The 23,185-nt window shown below is 41.4% G+C and overlaps 1 protein-coding gene across 1 annotated transcript; it reads left to right on the top strand.

Moving 5' to 3' along the window:
* Positions 1-688: 688 nt before the first annotated feature.
* WBP2NL (WBP2 N-terminal like) lies at positions 689-19,457 on the top strand. Its single transcript, XM_010843669.1, has 6 exons — positions 689-750; positions 9,087-9,195; positions 9,771-9,912; positions 10,069-10,161; positions 13,024-13,134; positions 19,033-19,457. The coding sequence occupies exons 1-6, from the start codon at positions 689-691 to the stop codon at positions 19,455-19,457; spliced, it is 942 nt and encodes a 313-aa protein (XP_010841971.1).
* Positions 19,458-23,185: the final 3,728 nt, after the last annotated feature.

Below are 23,185 nucleotides of genomic sequence, written 5' to 3'. Positions count from 1 at the left end.
AAAATGTATCACCTGATCCTCACAATCACCCTTTGGAGGAGGCAGGGCAGGTATGATGGGAGACACAGAGACAAAAGGCTCTCTCCATCTTGGAGCTGGAACGGACTCACTCAGGGCCGAAATCCCCCCTTGGATTTCCTCACCCAGCTCTTGCACCATTTCCTGGACGTTGCCTCATAAAAAATCGGCTCTGATTTCAGTCTTTCTCTGGGGGAAGAGAGTTCTGCTCTTCCTCAGAAGCGAGGAATCATTTCGAACTCTTTCTCCAAAGGGCAACAGTTTTCTGACCTGGGTCAGGAAGGGCGTATGAAAATCCCGCTTTTAATTTTGATTCCTGACAGGACAATTCAAGTCCATACTCGTGGGCAGCTGGGCAGCTAGGCAGGGGCGATAGAGCAGCGGCCAAGACTGCGTCTGGCTACGGCGATCACCGCCTCATCCCTTACTCCTCGGCGCTCTGGGGGCGGAGCCAACCCCCTGGACCCGCCTGCTTTCCCCTCAGGGCTGTCTCAACCTTGACTCTGCCGGGTCCTCTGACCGAGGCCCCTCACGTGACCAGCTGCCTCATTCACTCACTTCGGGTCCTTGCGCCATAATCTCTGCCCTCCCCTTCAGAACCGCACCCAACAGCTTGGCGCAGGCCCCGCCCCTTCCCATCTGCGGGGCGGCAGGAGGGGGCCTGGGCAGGATGGCAGTGAACCAGAGCCACACCGAGAGCCGTCGTGGGGCCCTCATCCCCTCTGGCGAAAGGTGCCTGGAAGGAAGCCTGTGGAGCTGTTGGAGGGAGGAGAGGCCAGGAGAATTGGCGGCGCACAAACTCTCAGCCAATCAGAGACTTCCCCGCCTTTTTTGAGCTCACGGCAAGCGTAGCTCTTCCCCGACCGTTAGGGCCGGCGCTGCCTCGCGGGTGTTCTGGATGTGAATGTGGTGGAGGCGGGAATAGGAGTGTGACGGGCACGTGCGCAGAGAGTGAGCCGTGTGCTGCCTCAGAAAAAAGTTGAAGTGCAGTGGCAGGAAAGGGAAGTCACACCGACCCTCGGGGTGGCATGCGGTGCCGTTAGGAGTGTGCTACCTTTGTAGAGTGAGGGCAACAAGGTCCCAGGCTTCTGGGAGGTAGAAAAGGCACGAGTGTGGCTCTTTCTAGAAAGATCCTGAACTGTCCAGGGCCTCTCTTCCCCCTCAGAACTTCAAAAAGCTCTCTCTCTTCTTCGCCCCCAACCAAGGAGATGGCTGGTCTTAACTTTTTTTGTAAAGATGGGGACCAAAAGAAGACACGTCTGGGAAGAGTGATGTTCTCTCACCTCCCATGGCGGCCCTGGGGTTTGCACCCATGGCTTTGTGGTGCTAGCAATGCCTGCCGCTCACCCGTTTCCTCCAGCCTCTGTCAGGTTCGGCTCAGAGTTGCCCATTTTTACTTCCCTACCCAATACCTCAGCCCCTGCTTCACTCCCCTCCTCCATCCCCTGCCCAGGCTGTTAAGAGTCCTGTTCGAACTCCCCAGCAGTTCTTGAATATGCTCCTCTCTCTGCTCAGATTTGCCCTCATTTTCCTTTGCTCTCACCTAGCTGTGAGACTCTGAAGCCCAATGCAGTGCTCAGATGAGGCAAAACACACCCAGATTGCTTTGAATGCATCTCTCAGGAAGATCCTTTAAGTACATCAGTACATCATGCTGATGTCCAGATCTGTTTTTTCTGTGCTTCTCCAGAATATTTTCTTGACAGATTTATACACTCTGTCAAGGCTGTATGTCCTCCCTTGGTCCTAGAGGACCGCTGCTCTTTTGTTCAGTTTTCCCAGTAGTGAGATGATTGCCCGCCCACCTTGCTGACGCCCTGCATGCTGGCCTGGAGAACTGAGACCTGTGTGCCTGTGGCTCTGTGCCTGGAAGCCACTTCTAATCTGGTGTTTGGGTGTCTTCTCAGCTGGGCTACAGGTTTGTCTCTCTGCTTTTCTGTTTGTGCCCTGGAGGCAAGGAATGAAGCGTGGTCTTAAAAAAATTATAACAAATATTGATTTTATGTGAATTATCTTTGTGGAGTCCTTTCTGTGCTCTCCAATGGTTGGCCTTATTAGGGCACTGTTCTAAGGGCTTTACATTTATAACTGCTCTATCTGCAATGAGGATCAGTACTATTTTCCTCATTTCACAGGTGGAAAAAGTGAAACAAAAAGTAATTTGCTTAAAATCATATGGTCAGGCATGTGGGACAGCTCTGAATTTTGGTAGTGTGTATTCATGTTTCTACGCTGGCTGCCCCTCGAAGAGGAGGAGGACTATGTCTCTTTTTTCTCCTCTGCAAGCAAAGCTCTGTCAGGACTCTACCTTTTGGGATAGAAACTGCTTTAGAGAAATAGCTTGAGAGGAAGAAGATTGGTTATATTTTGACTTCTCCTGACTATTCACAATACTCAGTTAAGAAATTCATCACAGCTTGGCTGTGTTGTGTGGAGATTTTTTCTGATCCCAGCTGAAAAGTCATAAATGTATGAGCCAGACTGTACTGGTAAAATGGACTGCAAGGAGATCCAACCAGTCCATCCTAATGGAGATCAGTTCTGGGCGTTCAGGACTGATGCTAAAGCTGAAACTCTAGTACTTTGGCCAACTCATGCGAAGAGTTGACTCGTTGGAAAAGACTCTGATGCTGGGAGGGATTGGGGACAGAGGATGAGATGGCTGGATGGCATCAACGACTCGATGGATGTGAGTTTGAGTGAACTCCAGGAGTTTGTGATGGACAGGGAGGCCTGGCGTGCTGCAATTCATGGGGTCGCAAAGAGTCCGACACGACTGAATGACTGAACTGTACTGGTAAAAAGGAAGATACTGATTGAGTTTTGTTTTTTAAAAAAATTCGTATTCTAAAATGTGCAGGTAATGCCATGTAGAAAAATTGGGAAACATTTAATTACTCCAAATTCTTACATTAAGTGCTTTTTATATTTTGATATGTATTCTTTTGCACGTCCCCCTGTGGAAATACACACACCTTCCCCTATCAGACTGCTTTGTAATTTTCCTCATTTACCGATGTATTGAGAATGCTTTGCAGTATTGACATCTATTAATACATCATTATTTTCGATGTCTGGTACTCCCATATGCAGACATTTTTGCTCAAGCCACTATCTGGGATAAGTCTGGTTTTAATTTGTCATTGCTATAAACATTGCCACAGTGAATTTCTTAAAGATCTATTTTTGTTCACCTATCAAAATGTTTCTTTCAGACATATTCCTGAAAGTGAAATTGTGGGGTGAGAAGACATAAACTTTAAGAAAAATATTTATTTGTTATTTATTTAAATATTTATTTGCATTTATTTGGCTGTGCTGAGTCTTGATTTTGGCACACAAACCTTTGTTGTGGCCTGTGGGATCTTTAGTTCTGGTGTGCAGGATCTAGTTCCTGGACCAGGAATTGAACCCAGGCCTCCTGCATTGGGAGCTCGAAGTCTTAACTGCTGGATCACCAGGGAAGTCCCCAGAGGACATAGATTTAAAAAAAAATTTTTATATATTTATAATATAAAAATAAAAATCCTAGTAAAAATATTTTAAAATATTACACATATTTTATATTTAACATATTTATAAATGGAAATATATTTATTGCAAAATCCCCCTACAGTTTCAGTTGCAGTTCAGTCACTCAGTTGTATCTGACTCTTTGCAATCCCATGAACCACAGCACTCCAGGCCTCCCTGTCCATCACCAACTCCCGGAGTTCACCCAGACCCATGTCCATTGAGTCGATGATGCCATCCAACCATCTCATCCTCTGTCATCCCCTTCTCCTCCTGCCCTCAATCTTTCCCAGCATCAGGGTCTTTTCAAATGAGTCAGCTCTTCGCATGAGGTGGCCAAAGTATTGGAGTTTCAGCTTCAGCATCAGTCCTTCCAATGAATATTCAGGACTGATCTCCTTTAGGATGGATTGGTTAGATCTCCTTGCAGTCCAAGGGACTCTCAAGAGTCTTCTCCAACACCACAGTTGAAAAGCATCAATTCTTCGGTGCTCAGCTTTCTTTACAGTCCAATTTTCACATCCATACATGACCACTGGAAAAATCCCCCTACAGAATTGTATCAGTTTACATTCTTTTTAATACTTTGTGTCCGATTTCACCTTGCCAACACTAAATGTTAACCTTTGATAGCTCTGCCAGCCTGATAGGAAAGGAAAGGAAAGTGAAGTCGCTCAGTCGTGTCCGACTCTTTGCGACTCCATGGACTGTAGCTTACCAGGCACCTCCATCCATCGAATTTTCCAAGCAAGAGTACTGGAGTGGGTTTCCATTTCCTTCTCCAGAAGATCTTCCTGACTCAGGGATCGAACCCAGGTCTCCCGAGTTGCAGGCAGACACTTTACCATCCGAGCCACCAGGGAAGCTAGTCTGATAATGGAATCCAAATAATGAAATCTTTTTTAAAAGTTTTATTTCTAATGAAATTATTTTTGTCTTACGGTTATCGACTATATATGTATTTGGTGAATTTTCTTGGTTCATAAATATCCTCCACTTTTTGGCTAATTTGTTCATCATTTTTGTGTGGTAAAAACACATAACAAAATTTAATATCTTAGCCATTAAAAAATAAAAATTGTATATAATGTATATAACAATAATGTAATGTACACAGTGAAATGATTATTTTTTTCTAAGAAAATGATTGATTATTCATTGATTATTCATTGATCATTATTTTTTTTTCTAAGAAAATGATTGATTATTCATTGATTATTCATTGATCATTATTCATTGATTATTCATTGATCATTATTCATTGATTATTCATTGATCATTCAATATTTCTTCAGCTTTCTTTATGGTCCAAGTCTCACATCCATACATGACTACTGGAAAAACCATAGCTTTGAATAGATGGACCTTTGTTGGCAAAGTAATGTCTCTGCTTTTCAATGTGCTGTCTAGATTGGTCATAGCTTTTCTTCCAAGGAGCAAGCGTCTTTTAATTTCATGGCTGCAGTCACCATCTGCAGTGATTTTGGAGACCAAGAAAATAAAGTCTGTCACTGTTTCCATTGTTTCCCCATCTATTTGCCATGAAGTGATGGGACCGGATACCATGATCTTTGTTTTTTGAATGTTGAGTTTCAAGCCATCTTTTTCACTCTCCTCTTTCACTTTCATCAAGAGGCTGTTCAGTTCCTCTTCACTTTCTGCCATAAGGGTGTTGTCATCTGCATGTCTGAGGTTATTGATATTTTTCCCAGCAGTCTTGATTCCAGCTTGTGCTTCATCTAGCCCGGCATTTTACATGATGTATTCTGCATATAAGTTAAATAAGTGGAGTGACAATGTACAGCCTTGACATACTCCTTTCCCAATTTGGAACCAGTCCGTTATTCCATGTCCGGTTCTAACTATTGCTTCTTGGCCTGCATACAGATTTCTCAAGAGGCAGGTCAGGTGGTCTGGTATTCCCATCTCTTTCAGAATTTTCCACAGTTTGTTGTGATCCACACAATCAAGGTTTTGGCATAGTCAATAAAGCAGAAGTAGATGGTTTTCTGGAACTCTCTTGCTTTTTCCATGATCCAGCAGATGTTGGCAATTTGATTTCTGGTTCCTCTGCCTTTTCTAAACCCAGCTTGAACATCTGGAAGTTCTTGGTTCAGGTACTGTTGAAGCTTCGCTTGGAGAATTTTGAGCATTACTTTGCTAGCGTGTGAGATGAGTGCAATTGTGCGGTAGTTTGAGCATTCTTTGGCATTGCCTTTCTTTGGGATTGGAATGAAAACTGACCTTTTCCAGTCTTGTGGCCACTGCTGAGTTTTCCAAACTTGCTGGCATATTGAGTGCAGCACTTTCACAGCATCATCTTTTAGGATTTGAAATAGCTGACCTGGAATTCCATCACCTCCACTAGCTTGTTCGTAGTGATGCTTCTTAAGGCCCATTGGATTTTGCACTCCAGGATGTCCGGCTCTACGTGACTGATCACACCATCGTGGTTATCTGGGTCATTCAGATCTTTTTTGTATAGTTCTCATGCGTATTCTTGCCACCTCCTCTTAATATCTTCTGCTTCTGTTAAGCCCATACCATTTCTGTCCTTTATTGTGCCCATTTTTGCATGAAATGTTCCCTTGGTTTCTTTGATTTTCTTGAAGAAATCTCTAGTCTTTCCCAGTCTATTGGTTTCATCTGTTTCTTTGCATTAATCATTTAGGAAAGTGTTCTTACTTCTCCTTGCTATTGTTTGGAACTCTGCATTCAGATGGGTGTATCTTTCCTTTTCTCCTTTACCTTTCTCTTCTCTTCTTTTCTCAGCTATTTGTAAGGCCCCCTCAGACAACCATTTTGCCTTTTTGCATTTCTTCTTCTTGGGGATAGTTTTGGTCACCGCCTCCTATACAATGTTACGAACTTCCATCCATAGTTCTTCAGGCACTCCATCAAGATTTAGTCCCTTGAATCTATTTGTCACTTCCACCATATAATCATAAGGGATTTGATTTAGGTCATACCTGAATGGTCTAGTAGTTTTCCCTACTTTCTTCAATTTACTCATCTTACATAACTTTAAATTTGTATCCTTGCCTAACATTTCCCCACTTCCCTCATCCCCTCAATCCCCAATAACTACTGTTATACTCTTTGCTTCTATGAATTTGATTTTGTTTTAGATTCCACATGTAGGTGAAATCATATAATTGTCTTTGTCTCTGCTATTGCACTTAGCATAATGCCCTCAAGGTTCACCCATGTTGTGGCATGTGACAATATTCCTTCCTTTTTAAGCCTGAATAATATTCCATTGTACGTATATACCACATTTTGTTTCTCCATTCACTGATAGACTTTTAGATTGCTTCCTCCTCTTGGCTATTATGAATACGAGTGCACAAATATCTTTTTGAGATCTTGTTTTCAGGTCTTTTTGATATATACCCAGAAGTGGGATTGCTGGATCATGGAGTAATTCTATTTTTAATTTTTGAGGCAACTCCATACTGTTCCATAGTGCCTGAACCACTTTACAGTCCCACCAAGAGTGCACAGAATCTTCAACCTGTCAATATTCTAGGCCACAAACACCTAGGATATCTTTTTCAATAGTAGTCATCCTAACAGGTGTGAGGTGAATCTCATTTGTGGTTTTGATTTGCATTTCTCTGATGATTAATAATGTTGAGCATCTTCTCATATTTTTTGCTATTTATATATTATTTTGGAGAAATGTCTATTTAAATCCTCTGTCCATTAAAAAAATTTTTTTTCTTTTAAACTTTTTATTTTGTATTGAGGTATAACTGATTAACAATGTGATAGTTTCAGGTGAACAGCAAAAAGACTCAGTCATGCATATACATGTATCCATTCTCCCCCAAACTCCCCTCCCATCCAGGCTACCACCTAACACTGAGCAGAGTTCCATGTACTATACAGTAGGTCCTTGTTGGTTATCCCTTTGTCCATTTTTAAATTACATTTGTTGTTGTTGAGTTGTAGGAGTTCTTTATATATCCTAGATGGGCTGTGTGTGTGTGTGTGTGTGTGTGAGCCAGTCTTTGTCACTCAGTCAGGCAGTGTAAAACTGTCTTAATTTTTACTTCCTGGTTGGGCAGAGCCTCATTGTCAACCAGAGGTAACAGTTCTAGAGCCTTCTCAGGTTTCTTCTGAGCATGAACCCAGCCCTGATATGTGAAAGCACCCAGTCTGTGATGCTTTCTAGATTCCCATGAACATGTCAGAGGTTTCCAAAGCCTTTATTCCTCAAAGCATCTCATTCTCCAGTCTTTTCTTCCTGTTTTTTAAGTTTTTTATTGTTTGCCCCCCAAAATCATCTTTTGCCCCACTTAACTGCTCTCACACATTTTGAAATGTTGTTTAACAAATGTGCCCTGGGTAGCTGCCTTAATCCTGAGAGAATTCTGAGCTAGTCCTCCAGGGAACTCCTGGACAGGTCAAAACAGAAAACCATAGTAAGGTCTGTTCTCCTCCCCTCACCCCAGTACTTTGTACTTATACTGAGAATGTGGGTTGTTGTTTTCAGAGCTGTGCCAAGCTAGGGAGTGGAGGAGTACTGGGGTAAGTTAAAGTGCACAAAGCTCTTATTGACGCTCTTATTTTTTTTCTTGATTAAACATTCCCCTAGTTGCTATAAGCTTTTGATTAGATTCTAGAGTTCTAGACTGGCTTTTAGAGTTCCCTATTCCACTATTGTTGCTGATATCCATTTTTTCATAGTCTCTTAAGAAGCGCTTTTTAGCCATATACTATCACCCTAATTCCAGTTCTTATTACCTCATATCAGGACTATGTTAGTTCTTAAATGGATCCCTCTGACATATCACCATTTCCTTGATCATGTGACCTACCTGCTGAGACAGCGGCAGGTCACAGTTCTGCCTTGCCTGTTGAATGATGTGAATCAGCTCAAATTTCAACTTTTCTATAAAATCATTCCTAATTACTTCTACCAAGAGCTGATCTCTACCTGCCATGATATTTTGTTCCACTTATGTGATGCATATCATGTTTTTCTTGCATTATTACTTATATTCATGTTTTCATTCATTCATTCTTTCAATAAATATTAATAGCATATGTATATGTATGTATGTATGTGTGTGTGTATATATATATATAAAACTAAGAAAGGGAAAAAAGACCCAGGAGGATTCTGTAAGCGTAGGATGGGTCCAGGTTTTTTGGGTTAGGAGTGAAGGGAGAACATGGCAGACATGTCAGAGGATCCTGTAGCACACTTCATACGTCTCACCTTCTTTACCAGAGTCCAAGAAACAGTTTCATTAACACCGTGCTTTATATAACACGCACAAGAAGTATAAGAATTAGTGGACTTTAAGAATAGAATTAGGTTTGCTAAGAAAGAAAAAAAAAAGAACCCAGTGATAAAGAGGAAGACGAGTAAGTGTGAGTTGTCAGAGAATAAGATAATTTCAATTCCTTTCTATTTTAATAAAATAGCAGCAGCACCAGTAGCAGCCAATAACCTCCCTCCAGGCTAGAAACTGCCCCGAGAGCTTTGTCTGTGTCTTTTTGCATGACTCCTGAGCTGTGTGCTGTCCGCCCTTTCTTGTCTGCAGTGTCTTGAAGCAGTGTGAGGATGTGGACCTCTGCTTCCTGCAGAAACCAGTGGAATCCTATCTCTTTAATGGCACAAAGAAAGGAACGTTGTTTCTCACTTCATACCGGGTAATTTCTCTCTCTTTAATCTAATTTATTTCTCGTTTTTTTTCACTGTGCTGGGTCTTCACTGCTATGCCCGGGCTTTTTCTAGTTGTGGTGAGTGGGGGTTACTCTGTAGGTGCAGTGCTCGGGCTTCTCATTGCAGTGGCTTCTCTTGTTCAGGAGCGCAGGCTCTAGGGCATTCAGGCTCAGGAGTTGTGGCACACAGGCTTAGTTGCCCTGTGGCATGTGGAATCTTCTTGGACTAGGAATCGAACCCATGTCCCCTGCGTTGGCAGGCAGATTCCTAACCATTGAACCATCAGGAAAGTCCCATACCAGGTAATTTCTGCTTCTCCTTTGATCTAATTAACTTGACATTTATTTCCCTTAAAAGGGAGAGAGGTTAAACCTTGACTTTCAAAATGTTTTGAACCATTTCCACTTGGAGATTTTCCTTGTTGAAGAGTGATGGAAGAAAATCGGTGATGTTTCTCAATTAGGCCAGGATGCCAAAGCAGCCTTGACTTTAGAATTGTTCTTCTATGTCTCAACCCATGGACGAATTGCGTTCCTTTCCCAAAGTTTCTTTCCTTTCTTAGGTGGTCTTCGTGACTTCACACTTAGTCAATGACCCCATGCTTTCTTTTATGATGCCGTTTGGCCTGATGAGTGACTGCACCATTGAACAACCAATTTTTGCCCCCAACTACATTAAAGGAACCATTCAGGCAGCTCCAGGTGGTAAGTGTCCCCCTCAGAAATGTATTTTTTCTCAAAAGCTTACAGAAAGTTTAAGATTCAGACTTCAGTGGGTGGTGCCTCTCTCCATGTTTTTGGCAGTGCTTCTGTTACCAGCGTGCCAGCCTCTTAGTGAGCATCTGCCATTTCTCCCTCCAGGTGGCTGGGAAGGACAAGCTGTTTTTAAGTTATCCTTCAGGAAAGGAGGTGCCATCGAATTTGCCCAACTGATGGTAAAAGCTGCCTCTGCTGGTGAGTGATGCTGATAAAGATATCAGGCGCTTTGGGGTTTGGGGACCTGTTTAATTGGAATAGGACGGTTAACTAGAGAAGACTTCTGGCCTCTGTGGTCAGGACGTTGATATTTGCCCATATTGTTGTTGTTTAGTCGCTAAGCTGTGTCCGACTTTTTTCAGCCTCATGTACGGTGTAGCCTGCCAGGCTCCTCTATCCATGGGATTTCCCAGGCAAGAATACTAAAGCAGGTTGCCATTTCCTTCTCCAGATTTCACATGTATTCAGTGGGTATTTCCTGAGCCTACTGACTATGTACCAAGTACCCTACTACATGCTAGGAACATAAGATTTAGTCCTTCCTTAAACTGAAGGAGTTCACAATCTAGTGGGAATTTACAGTCAGACACCCGAATGATTTTACCTGATAGTCTCTTGTCCATTTAAGTGGCTGTATCATTGAGTACTCTTGTTTTTGGTAGAGTTACCATGGCTCTTATTCCTCTGGTGTACCTTCTTGTCTTCTCTCTGGCTATAGCTTTGCTCTTCTTGGGTTTAATTCTCATTTTTCATGGGACTAAAGCATGGGAAGAGATAATGTCAGGTCCTGCAGCACTGATCTAACAGGTGTACCAGAGAACTCTTTCAAACTTAGAATACAAGTAATCTTTTAATTCAATGTAGCTTCACTTTATATCCCTCACTCTCTCAGTTTTTGTATTCCAGTCCAACTGGACTTCTTTGCACCTTGCTCTCCCATCTCTGAGCCTTCAGGCTATTTGCTCTGTCTGGAATGCTCTTCCTCTTTCTCCCTTGCTTTCCACCACCAACTCCAATCTAGTTAAGATGCACATGGTCTAGTGGAAATAGACATATGCAAGAATAATACATTATCCTATCTTATGGTGGGGCTTCCCTAGTGGCTCAGAGGTAAAGAATCCGCTTGCAATGCAGGAAATACAGAAGTGGATTTTATCCCAGGGCTGGGAAGATCCCCTGGAGAAGGAAATGGCAACCCACTCCAGTATCTTGCCTTGGAAATCCCATGGACTGAGGAACTTGGAGGGCTACAGTCCATGGGGTCACAAAGAGTAGGACAGAACTGAGCACATCCCACCCAGTTAAGATAATGCTAGCTATTGGAACAGATAAACCCCAAATTATCAGTGACTTAAGATAATGGTGGAGAAGGAAATGACAACCCATTCCAGTATTCTTGCCTGGGAAATCCTATGGACAGAGGAGCCTGGCTGGCTACAGTCCACGGGGTGGCAAAAAATCAGACATAACTAAGCGACTAAACAAACAACAACAAGGTAATGGATGTTACTGCTTATATAAAGGCCAGTTGAGAACTTCTCTGACAGTTCAGTGGTTAAAATTTCCCCTTTCATCGCAGACAGTGTGAGTTCTATCCCAAGTCCGGAGCTCAGACCCCACATGCCTCAGGGCCAAAAAAGCAAAGCATAAAACAGAAGCAGTATTACAACAAATTCAATAAAGACTTTAAAAATGGCTCACATCAAAATAAATCTTAAAAGAGGCCAATCAGCAAGGGTTAAAGGCACCTCTGTTCCACACAGCCCTTCAGGGACCCAGGGTAGTAGAGTCTCATCATTAACACATAGCTTCCACAGCCTCTTTGGGTGGTCAGCAGAGTGAGGAAGAGAGTAAAGATCTCACTTTGGATGTTTTCATGGGCCAGGCGTGGAAGCTGTGTACATTGTTTCTGGTCATATGCCATAGGGCAGAAATTAGTGTGGCAGGTTGACAATGGCTCTGAAAATATAATCCTCAGAATCTTTGAATGTTACTTTGTAAAAAAAAAAAAAAAAAGTCTTTTCAGATATAATTAAGGATCTTGAGATGAGAGAAGTACTCTAGATTACTCAAATACCATCAAATACTAAATACCGTTAAAGAAGTGTCCTTATAAAAGAGATGCAGAGGAGACCAACAGAAGCTTTCTTTGGTAATGTTGTTGTTGTTGTTCAGTCGGTAAGTCATGTCCAACTCTTTGTGACCCCATGGACTGCAGCATGCCAAGCTTCCCTGTCCTTCACTATCTCCCAGAGTTTGTTCAAACTCATGTCCACTGAGTCAGTGATGCCATCCAAGCATGTCATCCTCTGTCATCCCCTTCTCCTCCTGCCCTCAACATTTCCCAGCATCAGGGTCTTTTCCAATGAGTCGTCTCTTCACATCAGGTGGCCAAAGTATTGGAGTGTCAGCTTCAGTATCCGTCCTTCCAATGCATATTCAGGGTTGATTTCCTTTAGGATTGATGGGTTTGATCTCCTTGCTGTCCAAAGGACTCTCAGGAGTCTTCTCCAGCACCACAGTTCAAAAGCATCAATTCTTCAAGGGTGCTCAGCCTTCTTCATGGCCCAACTCTCACATCCATACATGACGACTGGAAAAACCATAGCTTTGACTATATGGACCTTTGTTGGCAAAGTGACGTCTCTGCTTTTTAAAACACTGTCTACGTTTGTCATAGCTTTTCTTCCAAGGAGCAAATGTCTTAATTTCATGGCTGCAGTCACCACCTGCAGGGTACTTCCATTATGTTGGCCTTTAATGGAGTTATCTTGACAACTTGATAGAATCCTCACTTGAAATTTTTTCTGAGTCCCTATTATGGTGGGTATTATGCTAGGCCTTCAATAAGCACAGGAAAATATACACAATCACTGTCTTCAGGAAGTATACAGTTGAGGACAAGGACAGAATATATTTTAAATCTTGTATTTTGGGAGCATTGCCAGACACTCGTGTAACATGTTGGTTAAAACTCTGTTTATTATTTGGTTGATAGTTGCTGTATATCTGTCTTAAAAGAATTAAAGAGCCCTTATTTTGCCAAATTTGTCTTCTCAGCTGCCAGAGGAATTCCACTTGGAAGTGTAAATTACTGGTTCGACACTTCAGGACTGTACATAATTACTGTCCCAGGGGCTGCAGTGTGCTCCTCACAGACACCTTGTCCAGGTAAGGTGTGGCAGGGAGGTTCTTCCTGGGAGGTGGAAAGGTGTGCCCAGGGCTCACAGATCTAATTGCGGATAGCTTGCCTCCAACTCTGCTGCAGGAGAAGCAGCAGAGTTTTGGGGGTTGGAAAATAGTTGAGTCCATGATTTCATTTCCAGATTCAAACCCGGTGGCAAGTCAGTAAGTGACCTGCTTTCCATTTCAGACTTTGTTGTTGTTCAGTCACTCAGTCGTGTCCTACTCTTTGCAACCCCATGGACTGCAGCACGCCAGGCTTCCCTGTCCGTCACCATCTCCCAGAGCTTGCTCAAGCTCATGTCCATCAAGTCAGTGATGCAATGCAACCATCTCGTCCTCTGTTGTCCTCTTCTCCTTCTGCCTTCAATTTTCCCAGCATCAGAGTATTTTCTAATGAGTTGGCTCTTCACATCAGGTGGCCAAAGTATTAGAGTTTCAGCTTCAGCAGCAGTCCTTCCAATGAATATTCAAGATTGATTTTCTTTAGTATTGACTGGTTTCCTTGCAGTCCTAGGGACTCTCAAGAGTCTTCTCCAACACCACAGTTCAAAAGCATCAATTTCAGGCTTACTTTGATGTACAAATATGGAGGATATTGGGCAACTGTCATCAGTAGGAAGTCACTTCTGCTTACAACCTGAGCAGAAATGTGTGCCCTTGCATACCTCCCCCTTCTTCTCTCATACAAGCACAGCCGACATGCTTGTGCCACGCCCTTCAGCCTCACTGAAGACTCCAATCCTGGGCTTTGTGACCTGTACCCTCTCCTGTAGCAGTTGTGTCTGTCCACAGATGCTGAGCCATGCTCCCCAGAGATGTAGATCAGTACTCTCAAATGTGCTTCACAGTCTGTGGGTGGACCGTGAAAGGTCTCCTAACAGGCTGTCAACAGACCGCCAGATACAGGCCATTTCTTGGGTTTTCCTTAAAGCATGACATGCATGTCCATCAGCATTTAGTTTGTATACAACTGATGGGTAGTTATTTCTGGCCTTTACAGTTACCTTAATCTTTAAGTGTTAATCAACTGACATTCAAAATTTTGAAGTATTGCTAAGGTTTTATAAAAATGTTTTTAAATTGAAATTTGTATAACATACAATTAATCATTTTAAAACGTGCAATTCAATGGTATTTAGTGTATCACAATGCTGTGCAGCCATCAGCTCTCTCCAGTTTCAAAACTCTTCCAAGACTTCGCTGGCAGTCCAGTGGTTGATCTGCCCTTTCACTTAGGGGGTGCAGGTTTGATCCGTGGTCGAGGAACTAAGATCCTGCATGCTGTGCTGCACAGTCAAAAAGCAAACAAACAAAATGGAAAATTTTTCCATTACTCCATAAGAATACCCATACCCACGAAGTGGTCATCCCTCGTTGTCCCCTCTCCTTTGCCTCTTGGTTTCCTCTAATCTGCTTTTTGTCTTTTTGGATTTGCCTGTTCCGTATATATCACATAAAAGAAGCCAAGCAACATGTGGCTTTGTGTTCGGCTTATCTCACTTAACATGATGTTTTCAAGGCTCGTCCAAGATGTAGTATGTATCAATATTTCACTTTTTGTGTCTGACTAATGCTCCACTGTGTATATTATAGTTTGTTCATTCATTCGTGCATTGATGCACATTTGGCTTGTTTCTACCTTATGATTATTATGAATAATAGCTGTTATAATCATTTGTATATAGGTTTCTCTGTAGACATAAGTTTTCGTTTCTCTTGAGTACATACTTAGGTTTGGAAGTATTGGGTGATATGGTAAGTCAATGTTTAACTTTTCTGAGAAACCACCAAACTCTTTTTCCACAGCAACTGCACTGTTTTTTTACTCTCACCAGCAATGTACAAGTTCCTGTTTCTCCATATCATTGTCAATGCTTGTTATTTTCCTTTCTTTTTGCTAGTTGTTTATATTAAAGTCATCCTAGTGAGGTGAGGTGATATCTCATTATAATTTTAATTTGCATTTTCTTAATGACCAATGGTATTGAGTATCTTTTCATGCGCTTGTTGACCATTTGTGTATCTTCTTTGGAGGTGTATCTATTCAAGTCCTTTGCCCATTTTAAAATATTATTTATTCATTCATTTTTGGCCACACTATGTGTTTGTTGCTGCTTTTGGGCAGCAAGCAGGGGCTACTTTTTTTTGCATTGTGCTTCCTTGCAGGCTTCTCATTGCAGTGGCTTCTCTTGTTGCAGAGCACGGGCCCTAGAGAGTCTGGGCTTCAGTAGTTGTGGTGCACAGGCCTAGTTGCTCTGCAGCATGTGGGACCTTCCAGGACCAGAGATTGAACCCATGTCATCTGCATTGGCAGGTGGATTCTTAACCGCTAGACCACCAGGGAAGCCCAAGTGTGGTGTTTAATTTCCAGAAATTTGTGAATTTTCCAGTTTTACTTCTGTTGTTGATTTATAAATTAATCCCTTTGTGATGAGAGAAGCTACTTTGTATGACATCTATCTTTTAAAATCTATCCAGACTTAATTTGTTACCTAATATATGGTCTATTCTGAAAAATATCACGTGTGTCCTTGAGAGTGGTCCCAGGTGGCACTAGTGGTAAAGAATCACCTGCCAATGCAGGAGACATAAGAGATGTAGGTTCGATCCTTGGGTCGGGAAGATCCCCTGGAGAAGGGAAAATTCTACGGGCAGAGGAGCCTGGTGGGCTACAGTCCATGGGGTCACAAAGAGTTGGACACGGCTGATCAACTGAGCATTTGAGAGTAATGTGTATTCTGTTGTTGGGTAGAGTGTCCTATGTTTGCTAGATCCAGTGGGCTTTTTCAGATCCTCTACTTTCTTATTTATCTTCTCTCTGGTTGTTCTATCCATCAGTGTGAGTGAGGGATATTGAAGTCTTCAATTATTACTGTAAAATTGCTTCTTCCTTCAGTTCTGTCAGTTTTTGCTTCATATATGTGATGGTCTGTTATCAGCTGTGCAAATGTTTATAATTGTTATATTCTTTTGCTGTACTGAACATTTTATTAATATGTAATTTTCTTCTTTATCTCTTAATGATGTAAAGTCTATTTTGTTGTAAAGTCTATTTTGTCTGATATTAGCATAGTTACTTTTGCTCTCTTTTGGTTACTATTTACATGGAATATCTTTTTTCATCCTTTACTTTTATTTATGTCTTTGTATCTAGAACAAGTCTCTTAAACACATAGCATGTAATTGAATCATGAATTTTCATTCATTCTGCCAAGCTCTGTCTTTTGATTGGGGAATTTAATCCATTTGCATTTAAAGTAATTACTGATGATGGGAGCCTTACTTCTACTGTTTTACTATTTGGTTTTTATATGCCTTATAGCTTTTTTGTCCCTCATTTTCTGCATCACTGTCTTCTTTTGTGTTTAGCTGATTTTTTGATAGTGAAAAGTTTTGAATTCCTTTCTCATTTCCTTTTGTTTATATTTTATAGCTTTTTTTTTGCGTTTGACTACTATGGGGGTTACATTTAACTTTAATCCTAAAGTTATAACACTGATTTGAATTTTGCAATCTTAACTTCAATAACATACACATATTTTGTACCTTTACAAGCCCTCCATCTCACTCCTTTTAGTTGATATCACAAAATTTTATCTCTATACACTATGTTCCCAAACACACAATTTATTATTTCCTTTAAATGCATTAGTCTCTTATGTAGAAAACAAAAATGAAATTACAAACCTTTGTTATAATAATATTGACTTTTATAATTGCTCAATGATTTACCTTTATTGAGATATTTATTTTTTCATATGGCTTCACATTATTATCTAGTGTCCTTTCATTTGACTCCCTTAAGCATTTCTTGCAGGACAAGTCTAGTTGTAATTAACTCCCTCAGGTTTTGTTTATCTGGAAACATCTTACTTTCTCTATCTGAAAGGAGTTTGGCCAGATATAGGATTCTTGTTGGATAGTTTATTTCTGGCCTCCAACATTCCTGAAGAGAAATCTGCTAATCTTCTTTTTTTTTTTTTTACAACAATGCAAATTTATTTTCTCACAATTTCTAGAGGATAAAAGTCCAAGATCAAGTTGTTGGTAGAGTTAGTTTCTTCTGAGGCTCTGCTAATCTTCTTATTGAGGATCTCTTGTATGTGATTATTCACTTTTCTCTTGCTGCTGTCCCTTGGACTACAAGGAGATCCAACCAGTCCACCCTAAAGGAGATCAGTCCTGGGTGTTCATTGGAAGGACTGGTGCTGAAGCTGAAACTCCAATACTTTGGCCACCTGATGGGAAGAACTGAGTCATTGGAAAAGACCCTGATGCTGGGAAAGATTGAGGGCAGGAGGAGAAGGGGACGACAGAGGATGAGATGGTTGGATGGCATCACCAACTCAATGGACATGAGTTTGGGTGAACTCCTGGAGTTGGTGATGGACGGGGAGGCTTGGCATGCTGCGGTTCATGGGGTTGCAGAGAGTTGGACACAAATGAGCAACTGAACTGAACTGAACTTGCTGCTGTCAAGAGTCTCTATTTTGTAAGTTTGACTATAATGTGTTGGTGTTGAGTTTATTGAGCTTCTTGGATGTTTATATTCATGTGTTTCATCAGGTTTGAGAAGTTTTCAGTCATTATTTCTTCACATACTTTCTCTACATCTTTCTCTCTTTCTTCTTTTTCTGAAACTTCTACAATGTATATGTTGGTCTCCTTGGTAGTGTCCCACTGGTCCCTTGGGCTCTGTTCACTTTCCTTCAATCTTTTTCTTTCTATTCCTCTCTATCTACAGCTTTTATTGTTCTGTATTCAGGTTTACTGGTTCTTTCTTTTGCCTATTCAAATATGAATTTGAATCCCTCTAGTGAATTTTTCATTTCAGTTATTGCGCTTTTCAGCTCCAGAACTTTGTTTTGGTTTCCTGTTATGTTTTCTATCTCTCTACTGCTGTTTCTATTTTGTTCGTATATCACTTTTCTTGACTTTATATACATTTTTCCTTTTGTTCTTTGAGCATCTTAATGATGATTCTTTTAATTTTTTTCTAGATAGCATAAATATTAAATATGGATTATAAAAAAATAACTTGACAGTTATCCATTCATGTTGACATAGTTAAATCATTTTGGGAATGTAGCCAAGGAAATAAATAAAACCCATGTTTATTATAAAATTAATTGGAAAGTCAGAAGCAACATAACTCTCTGACAATCAGGTAGCACTTCTCATAAATAGCATTTATCCATATGATAAAATATTGTCCAGATTTTAATCTGTGAAATACATTAATGATATAAAGAACTTTCTTGGCAGTCCAGTGGTTAGGACTTGGCATTTTCATTGCTGAGGGCCAGGTTCAATCCCTGGTTGGGAAACTAAGATCCCACAAACCATGCAGAGCAGCCAGGAAAAAAAGAAAAAATAATATAAAGAACATTCTCACAATATCAAGTAAAAAGAGCCAGATTTTTAAAAATTGTATGATTGTCATAATCATGACTGTATAAAAAATATTAACAGAGATCCTACCTATAAATATACCAAAATAATAAGTTTTTGTCTTTGATGATGGAATTATAGATGACTTTTAAAAATTTATCTCTTCTCTATTTCCCAAATACATATTCCTCATTGAGCATTTTTTTTATGATCAAAACAAACTTTACTGAGTTAAGTATGTATCTGTGTACAACTGTTAGTATGTAGAGATTTAACTATAGGTTATTTTCATGTTAATTTGAATTCCTCCACAACAGGAAATGTTAAAGCATCCAACTGGTGATGGCTGAAGGATAAGGCTTTTGCATTGTTCTGTCTGAATTCTCTTCCTGTGTCAGTCTGCTTCAGTACTTTTTTTATCTTCCATCTCCTTCTTACTCATTCCTTGTCTGCTCTAAAAAATGAGTAACTGATTTTTTTTTTCCTTCTCAGCATATCCAATTGTGATCTATGGACCCCCACCACCAGGATATACAGCCCAACCAGGGGAATATGGAACTCCACCAGAAGGATATGGAGCCCAACCAGGGGGATATGGAGCCCCACCTATGGGATATGGAGCCCCGCCTGGGGGATATGGAGCCCCACCTGGGGGATATGGAGTCCCACCTGTGGGATATGGAGTCCCACCTGGGGGATATGGAGCCCCACCTGGGGGATATGGAGTCCCACCTGGGGGATATGGTGCCCCACCTGGGGGATATGGAGCCCCACCTGCAGGATATGGAGCCCCACCAGCTGGAAATGAAGCCCTACCCCCTGCATATGAAGCTCCATCTGCTGGAAATACACCTGCCTCTCACAGATCTGTGACAGCTCAGCAGGAGACTTCTCTTCCCACTACCTCATCTTCTTAGGTCCATTTACCACCTTCTCAGAGTTAAACCTTGAAGACTCACCAAGCAAAGGGCACCCTAAAACTGAAGTCACAGTAAGAAGGAAGACCCAGGTAGGTGGCTGAAGCCCCATCCCAGGTAGTTGTTATACCCCTTGGAAGGGCAACCTTAGAGGGAAGATGATGCTTTACTTCCATGCCTAGATTTTAGAGGCCAAGTCAGTTCTTGATAGGGCTTCCCTGGTGGCTCAGTTGCTAAAGAATCTGCCTGCAATGCAAGAGATGCAGGTTTGATCCCTGGGTCAGGAAGATCCCCTGGGAGAAGGAAATGGCAACCCACTCCAGTATTCTTGTCTGGGAAATCCCATGGACAGAGGAGCCCGGCAGGCTACAGTCCATGGGGTTGCAAAGAGTCAGACACAACTTAGTGACTAATCCACCACCACCACCACCACCAATTCTTGATTAGATGGGCTAAAGGAGAAGTACGTTCATACAGCTAATTCTCCAACAATTTGGTTGACATTGGCTGCATTTTTTTAAATAAGATTTTTTTAAACATGCCTTGAGTCAGTTTGGAAAAACTGTTCTGCATTTTCCCCTCTCCAATTCAAGAAACATCTATTATGCTAAGTTTGCTAGGAACTAAGATATATGTTAAAAATATCAAGTTGAGGGATTTTCCTAGAAATCCAGTAGTTAAGACTTCATGCTTCCAATGCAAAGGGCATGGGTTTGATCCCTGGTTGGGAAACTAAGATCCCACATGCCATGTGGCATGGCCAAAATTTTTTTAAAAATCAAGTTGAACACTTATTTTTCATAGCATTATTATATTAGTGAAAGGATATAACAACTTAAATTTTCAGTAGTAAGAGAAAATTTCACAAATTATACAATGAAATGTTGTACAGCCATTGAAAATGATATCTAAAGGTAGGGGAGGCCTTCTTTAAGAAGATCAAAAACAATGAAGCAATAGAGGAAAACAGTGATAAATTTGACTATATCAAAATTTAAAACTTCTGTATGACCAAAGTTAGAAGATAGGCAATAGACTGCTGCTGCTGCTGCTGCTGCTAAGTCGCTTCAGTCGTGTCCGACTCTGTGTGATCCCATAGACGGCAGCCCACCAGGCTCCCCCGTCCCTGGGATTCTCCAGGCAAGAACACTGGAGTGGGTTGCCATTTCCTTCTCCAATGCATGAAAGTGAAAAGTGAAAGTGAAGTCACTCAATCATGTTCAACTCTTAGTGACCCCATGGGCTGTAGCCCACCAGGCTCCTCCATCCATGGGATTTTCCAGGCAAGAGTACTGGAGTGGGGTGCCATTGCCTTCTCTGACTAGACTAGGAGGAACTAACTGCCAACATATATATTAAACAAAAAAATTGTAGTCAAAATATAAGAAGAACTTTACAAATCAAAAGAAAATATGGACAAAAGAAGTGAGTACTCAATTAACTGAGGCAATAGCCTCAAGAAACATTTGAGGACTTCCTTGGTGGCACAGTGGATAGGAGTCCACCTTCGAATGCAGGGGACATGGGTTCAGTCCCTGGTTTGGGAAGATTCCACACGCCAAGGAGCATGAAAAGATGTTGAACTTGACTTGTGTTAGATAAATGAAACCTGAAATGAAAAACAATTTTTATCTCTAAAGATTCAGAAGCATTAAAAAGATTGAGACAGTCGATGAGGTGACTTCCACCTTGGGCCTTTTTCCATGCTCCTTGTTACAAACTGCTTGTGAGTGGCATCCATCTAAGTGAGAAACTGGTGTAGGCTGCCATGGAAATCACTGCACAAAGGTAGCCCCAGCTGGCAAGGGATGGTCTGGGTTTCTGGACTCTGTATTTTTCTAGTAAAGGAACTCAGCTCTTACAGATCTAAAAGCACGGCCTATGGACCAATAATATTCAGGTATGTGGCCATAGAGTTCTTTCAGCATGAGTTGGAATTTCTCAACCCTGTTCAAAGTTGTACTGCAATGAGAACTATAGTAACTGGTCTCACTGGGCCATTCCATTTCTTTTTAAGATATTTATTTGGCTGTACTGAGTCTTAGTTTTGGCATGTGGAATATAATTCCCTGACCAGGGCTTGAACCTGGGGCCTCTGCGTTGAGAGTGTGGAGTCTCAGCCACTGGAGCACCAGGGAAGCTTCCCCAAGTACCTTTTAAAAGTTAAAATATTTCTATCTTGATTTAGCAGCTTCACTCAATATCCATCCCAAAGAAAGGGAAAGATATACCCATTTGAATGCAGAGTTCCAAAGAATAGCAAGGAGAGATAAGAAAGCCTTCCTCAGTGATCAATGCAAAGAAATAGAGGAAAACAATGGAATGGGAAAGACTAGAGATCTCTTCAATAAAATTAGAGATACCAAGGGAATTCTGAAAGAGGTGGGAATACCAGACCATCTGACCTGCCTCCTGAGAAATCTGTATGCAGGTCAAGAAGCAACAGTTAGAATAGGACATAGATCAACAGATTGGTTCCAAATCAGGAAAGGAGTACATCAAGGCTGTATATTGTCACCTTGCTTATTTAATTTATATGCAGAGTACATCACAAGAAATGCCATGCTGGATGAAGCACAAGCTGAAATCAAGACTGCTGGGAGAAATATCAATAACCTCAGACATGCAGATGACAACACCCTTATGGAAGAAAGTGAAGAAGAACTAAAGAGCCTCTTGATGAAAGTGAAAGAGGAGAATGAAAAAGTTGGCTTAAAGCTCAACATTCAGAAAACTAAGATCATGGCACCCGGTCCCATCACTTCATGGCAAATAGATGGGGAAACAATGGAAACAGTGACAGACTTTATTTTTCTTGGTCTCCAAAATCACTGCAGATGGTGACTGCAGCCATGAAATTAAAAGACGCTTACTCCTTGGAAGAAAAGTTAGGACCAACCTAGACAGCATATTAAAAAGCAGAGACATCACTTTGCCAACAAAGGTCCATCTAGCCAAAGCTCTGGTTTTTCCAGTAGTCGTGTATGGATGTGAGAGTTGAACTATAAAGAAAGCTGAGTGCCAAAGAATTGATGCTTTTGGACTGTGGTGTTGGTGAAGACTCTTGAGAGTCCCTTGGACCAAAAGGAGATCAAACTATTCAATCCTAAAGGAAATCAACCCTGAATACTCATTGGAAGCACTGATGCTGAAGCTGAAACTCCAATACTTTGGCCACCTAATGCGAAGAGCTGACTCCTTGGAAAAAACCCTGATGCTGGGAAAGATTGATGGTGGGAGGAGAAGGGGACGACAGAGGATGAGATGATTGGATGGCATCACTGACTTGATGGACATGAGTTTGAGTAAGCTCCGGGAGTTGGTGATGGACAGGGAAGCCCGGTGTGCTGCAGTCCATGGGGTCACAAAGAGTCGGACACGACTGAACAACTGAACTGAAGAAATACTTGCACATGTGCACAAAGTTGTATGTGGGAAGATTTCATTACATTCAGTGTTTCTAATGGCACCAAATTAAAAATATCCTATATGTCTGTTAATAGTAAATATTAAATAAACTATAGTATGTCCATGCTATGGCATGGACCAGTGGTTTCACTGCAGGGGGCATGGGTTTGATCCCTGGTCAGGGACATAAGCTCCTGCATGCCACTTGGCCAAAAAAATAAATAAATAATTTCTTGAACTGAATAAAAATGAAAATACAACATACCAAATTAAAGACCTACAAGACCTTTTAGAGCTAACACCCAAAAAAGATGTCCTTT

This window comes from Bison bison, unplaced genomic scaffold (genome assembly GCF_000754665.1).
Source record: "Bison bison bison isolate TAMUID 2011002044 unplaced genomic scaffold, Bison_UMD1.0 scf7180017864184, whole genome shotgun sequence".
In the NCBI taxonomy this organism is placed as follows: Eukaryota; Metazoa; Chordata; class Mammalia; order Artiodactyla; family Bovidae; genus Bison; species Bison bison.
The sequence above is the reverse complement of the archived record's forward strand: the minus strand, read 5'-3'. Positions and strand labels throughout refer to the sequence as shown.

What these genes read in the sequence shown, in the direction of transcription:
- WBP2NL (XM_010843669.1), top strand. Translation starts at nt 689, where the DNA reads ATGGCAGTGAACCAGAGCCACACCGAGAGCCGTCGTGGGGCCCTCATC. An exon ending in CTCATCCCCTCTGGCGAAAG is followed by an intron (nt 751 to 9,086) that starts GTGCCTGGAAGG and finishes TCTTGTCTGCAG; the next exon opens with TGTCTTGAAGCAGTGTGAGG. An exon ending in CATTCAGGCAGCTCCAGGTG is followed by an intron (nt 9,913 to 10,068) that starts GTAAGTGTCCCC and finishes TTCTCCCTCCAG; the next exon opens with GTGGCTGGGAAGGACAAGCT.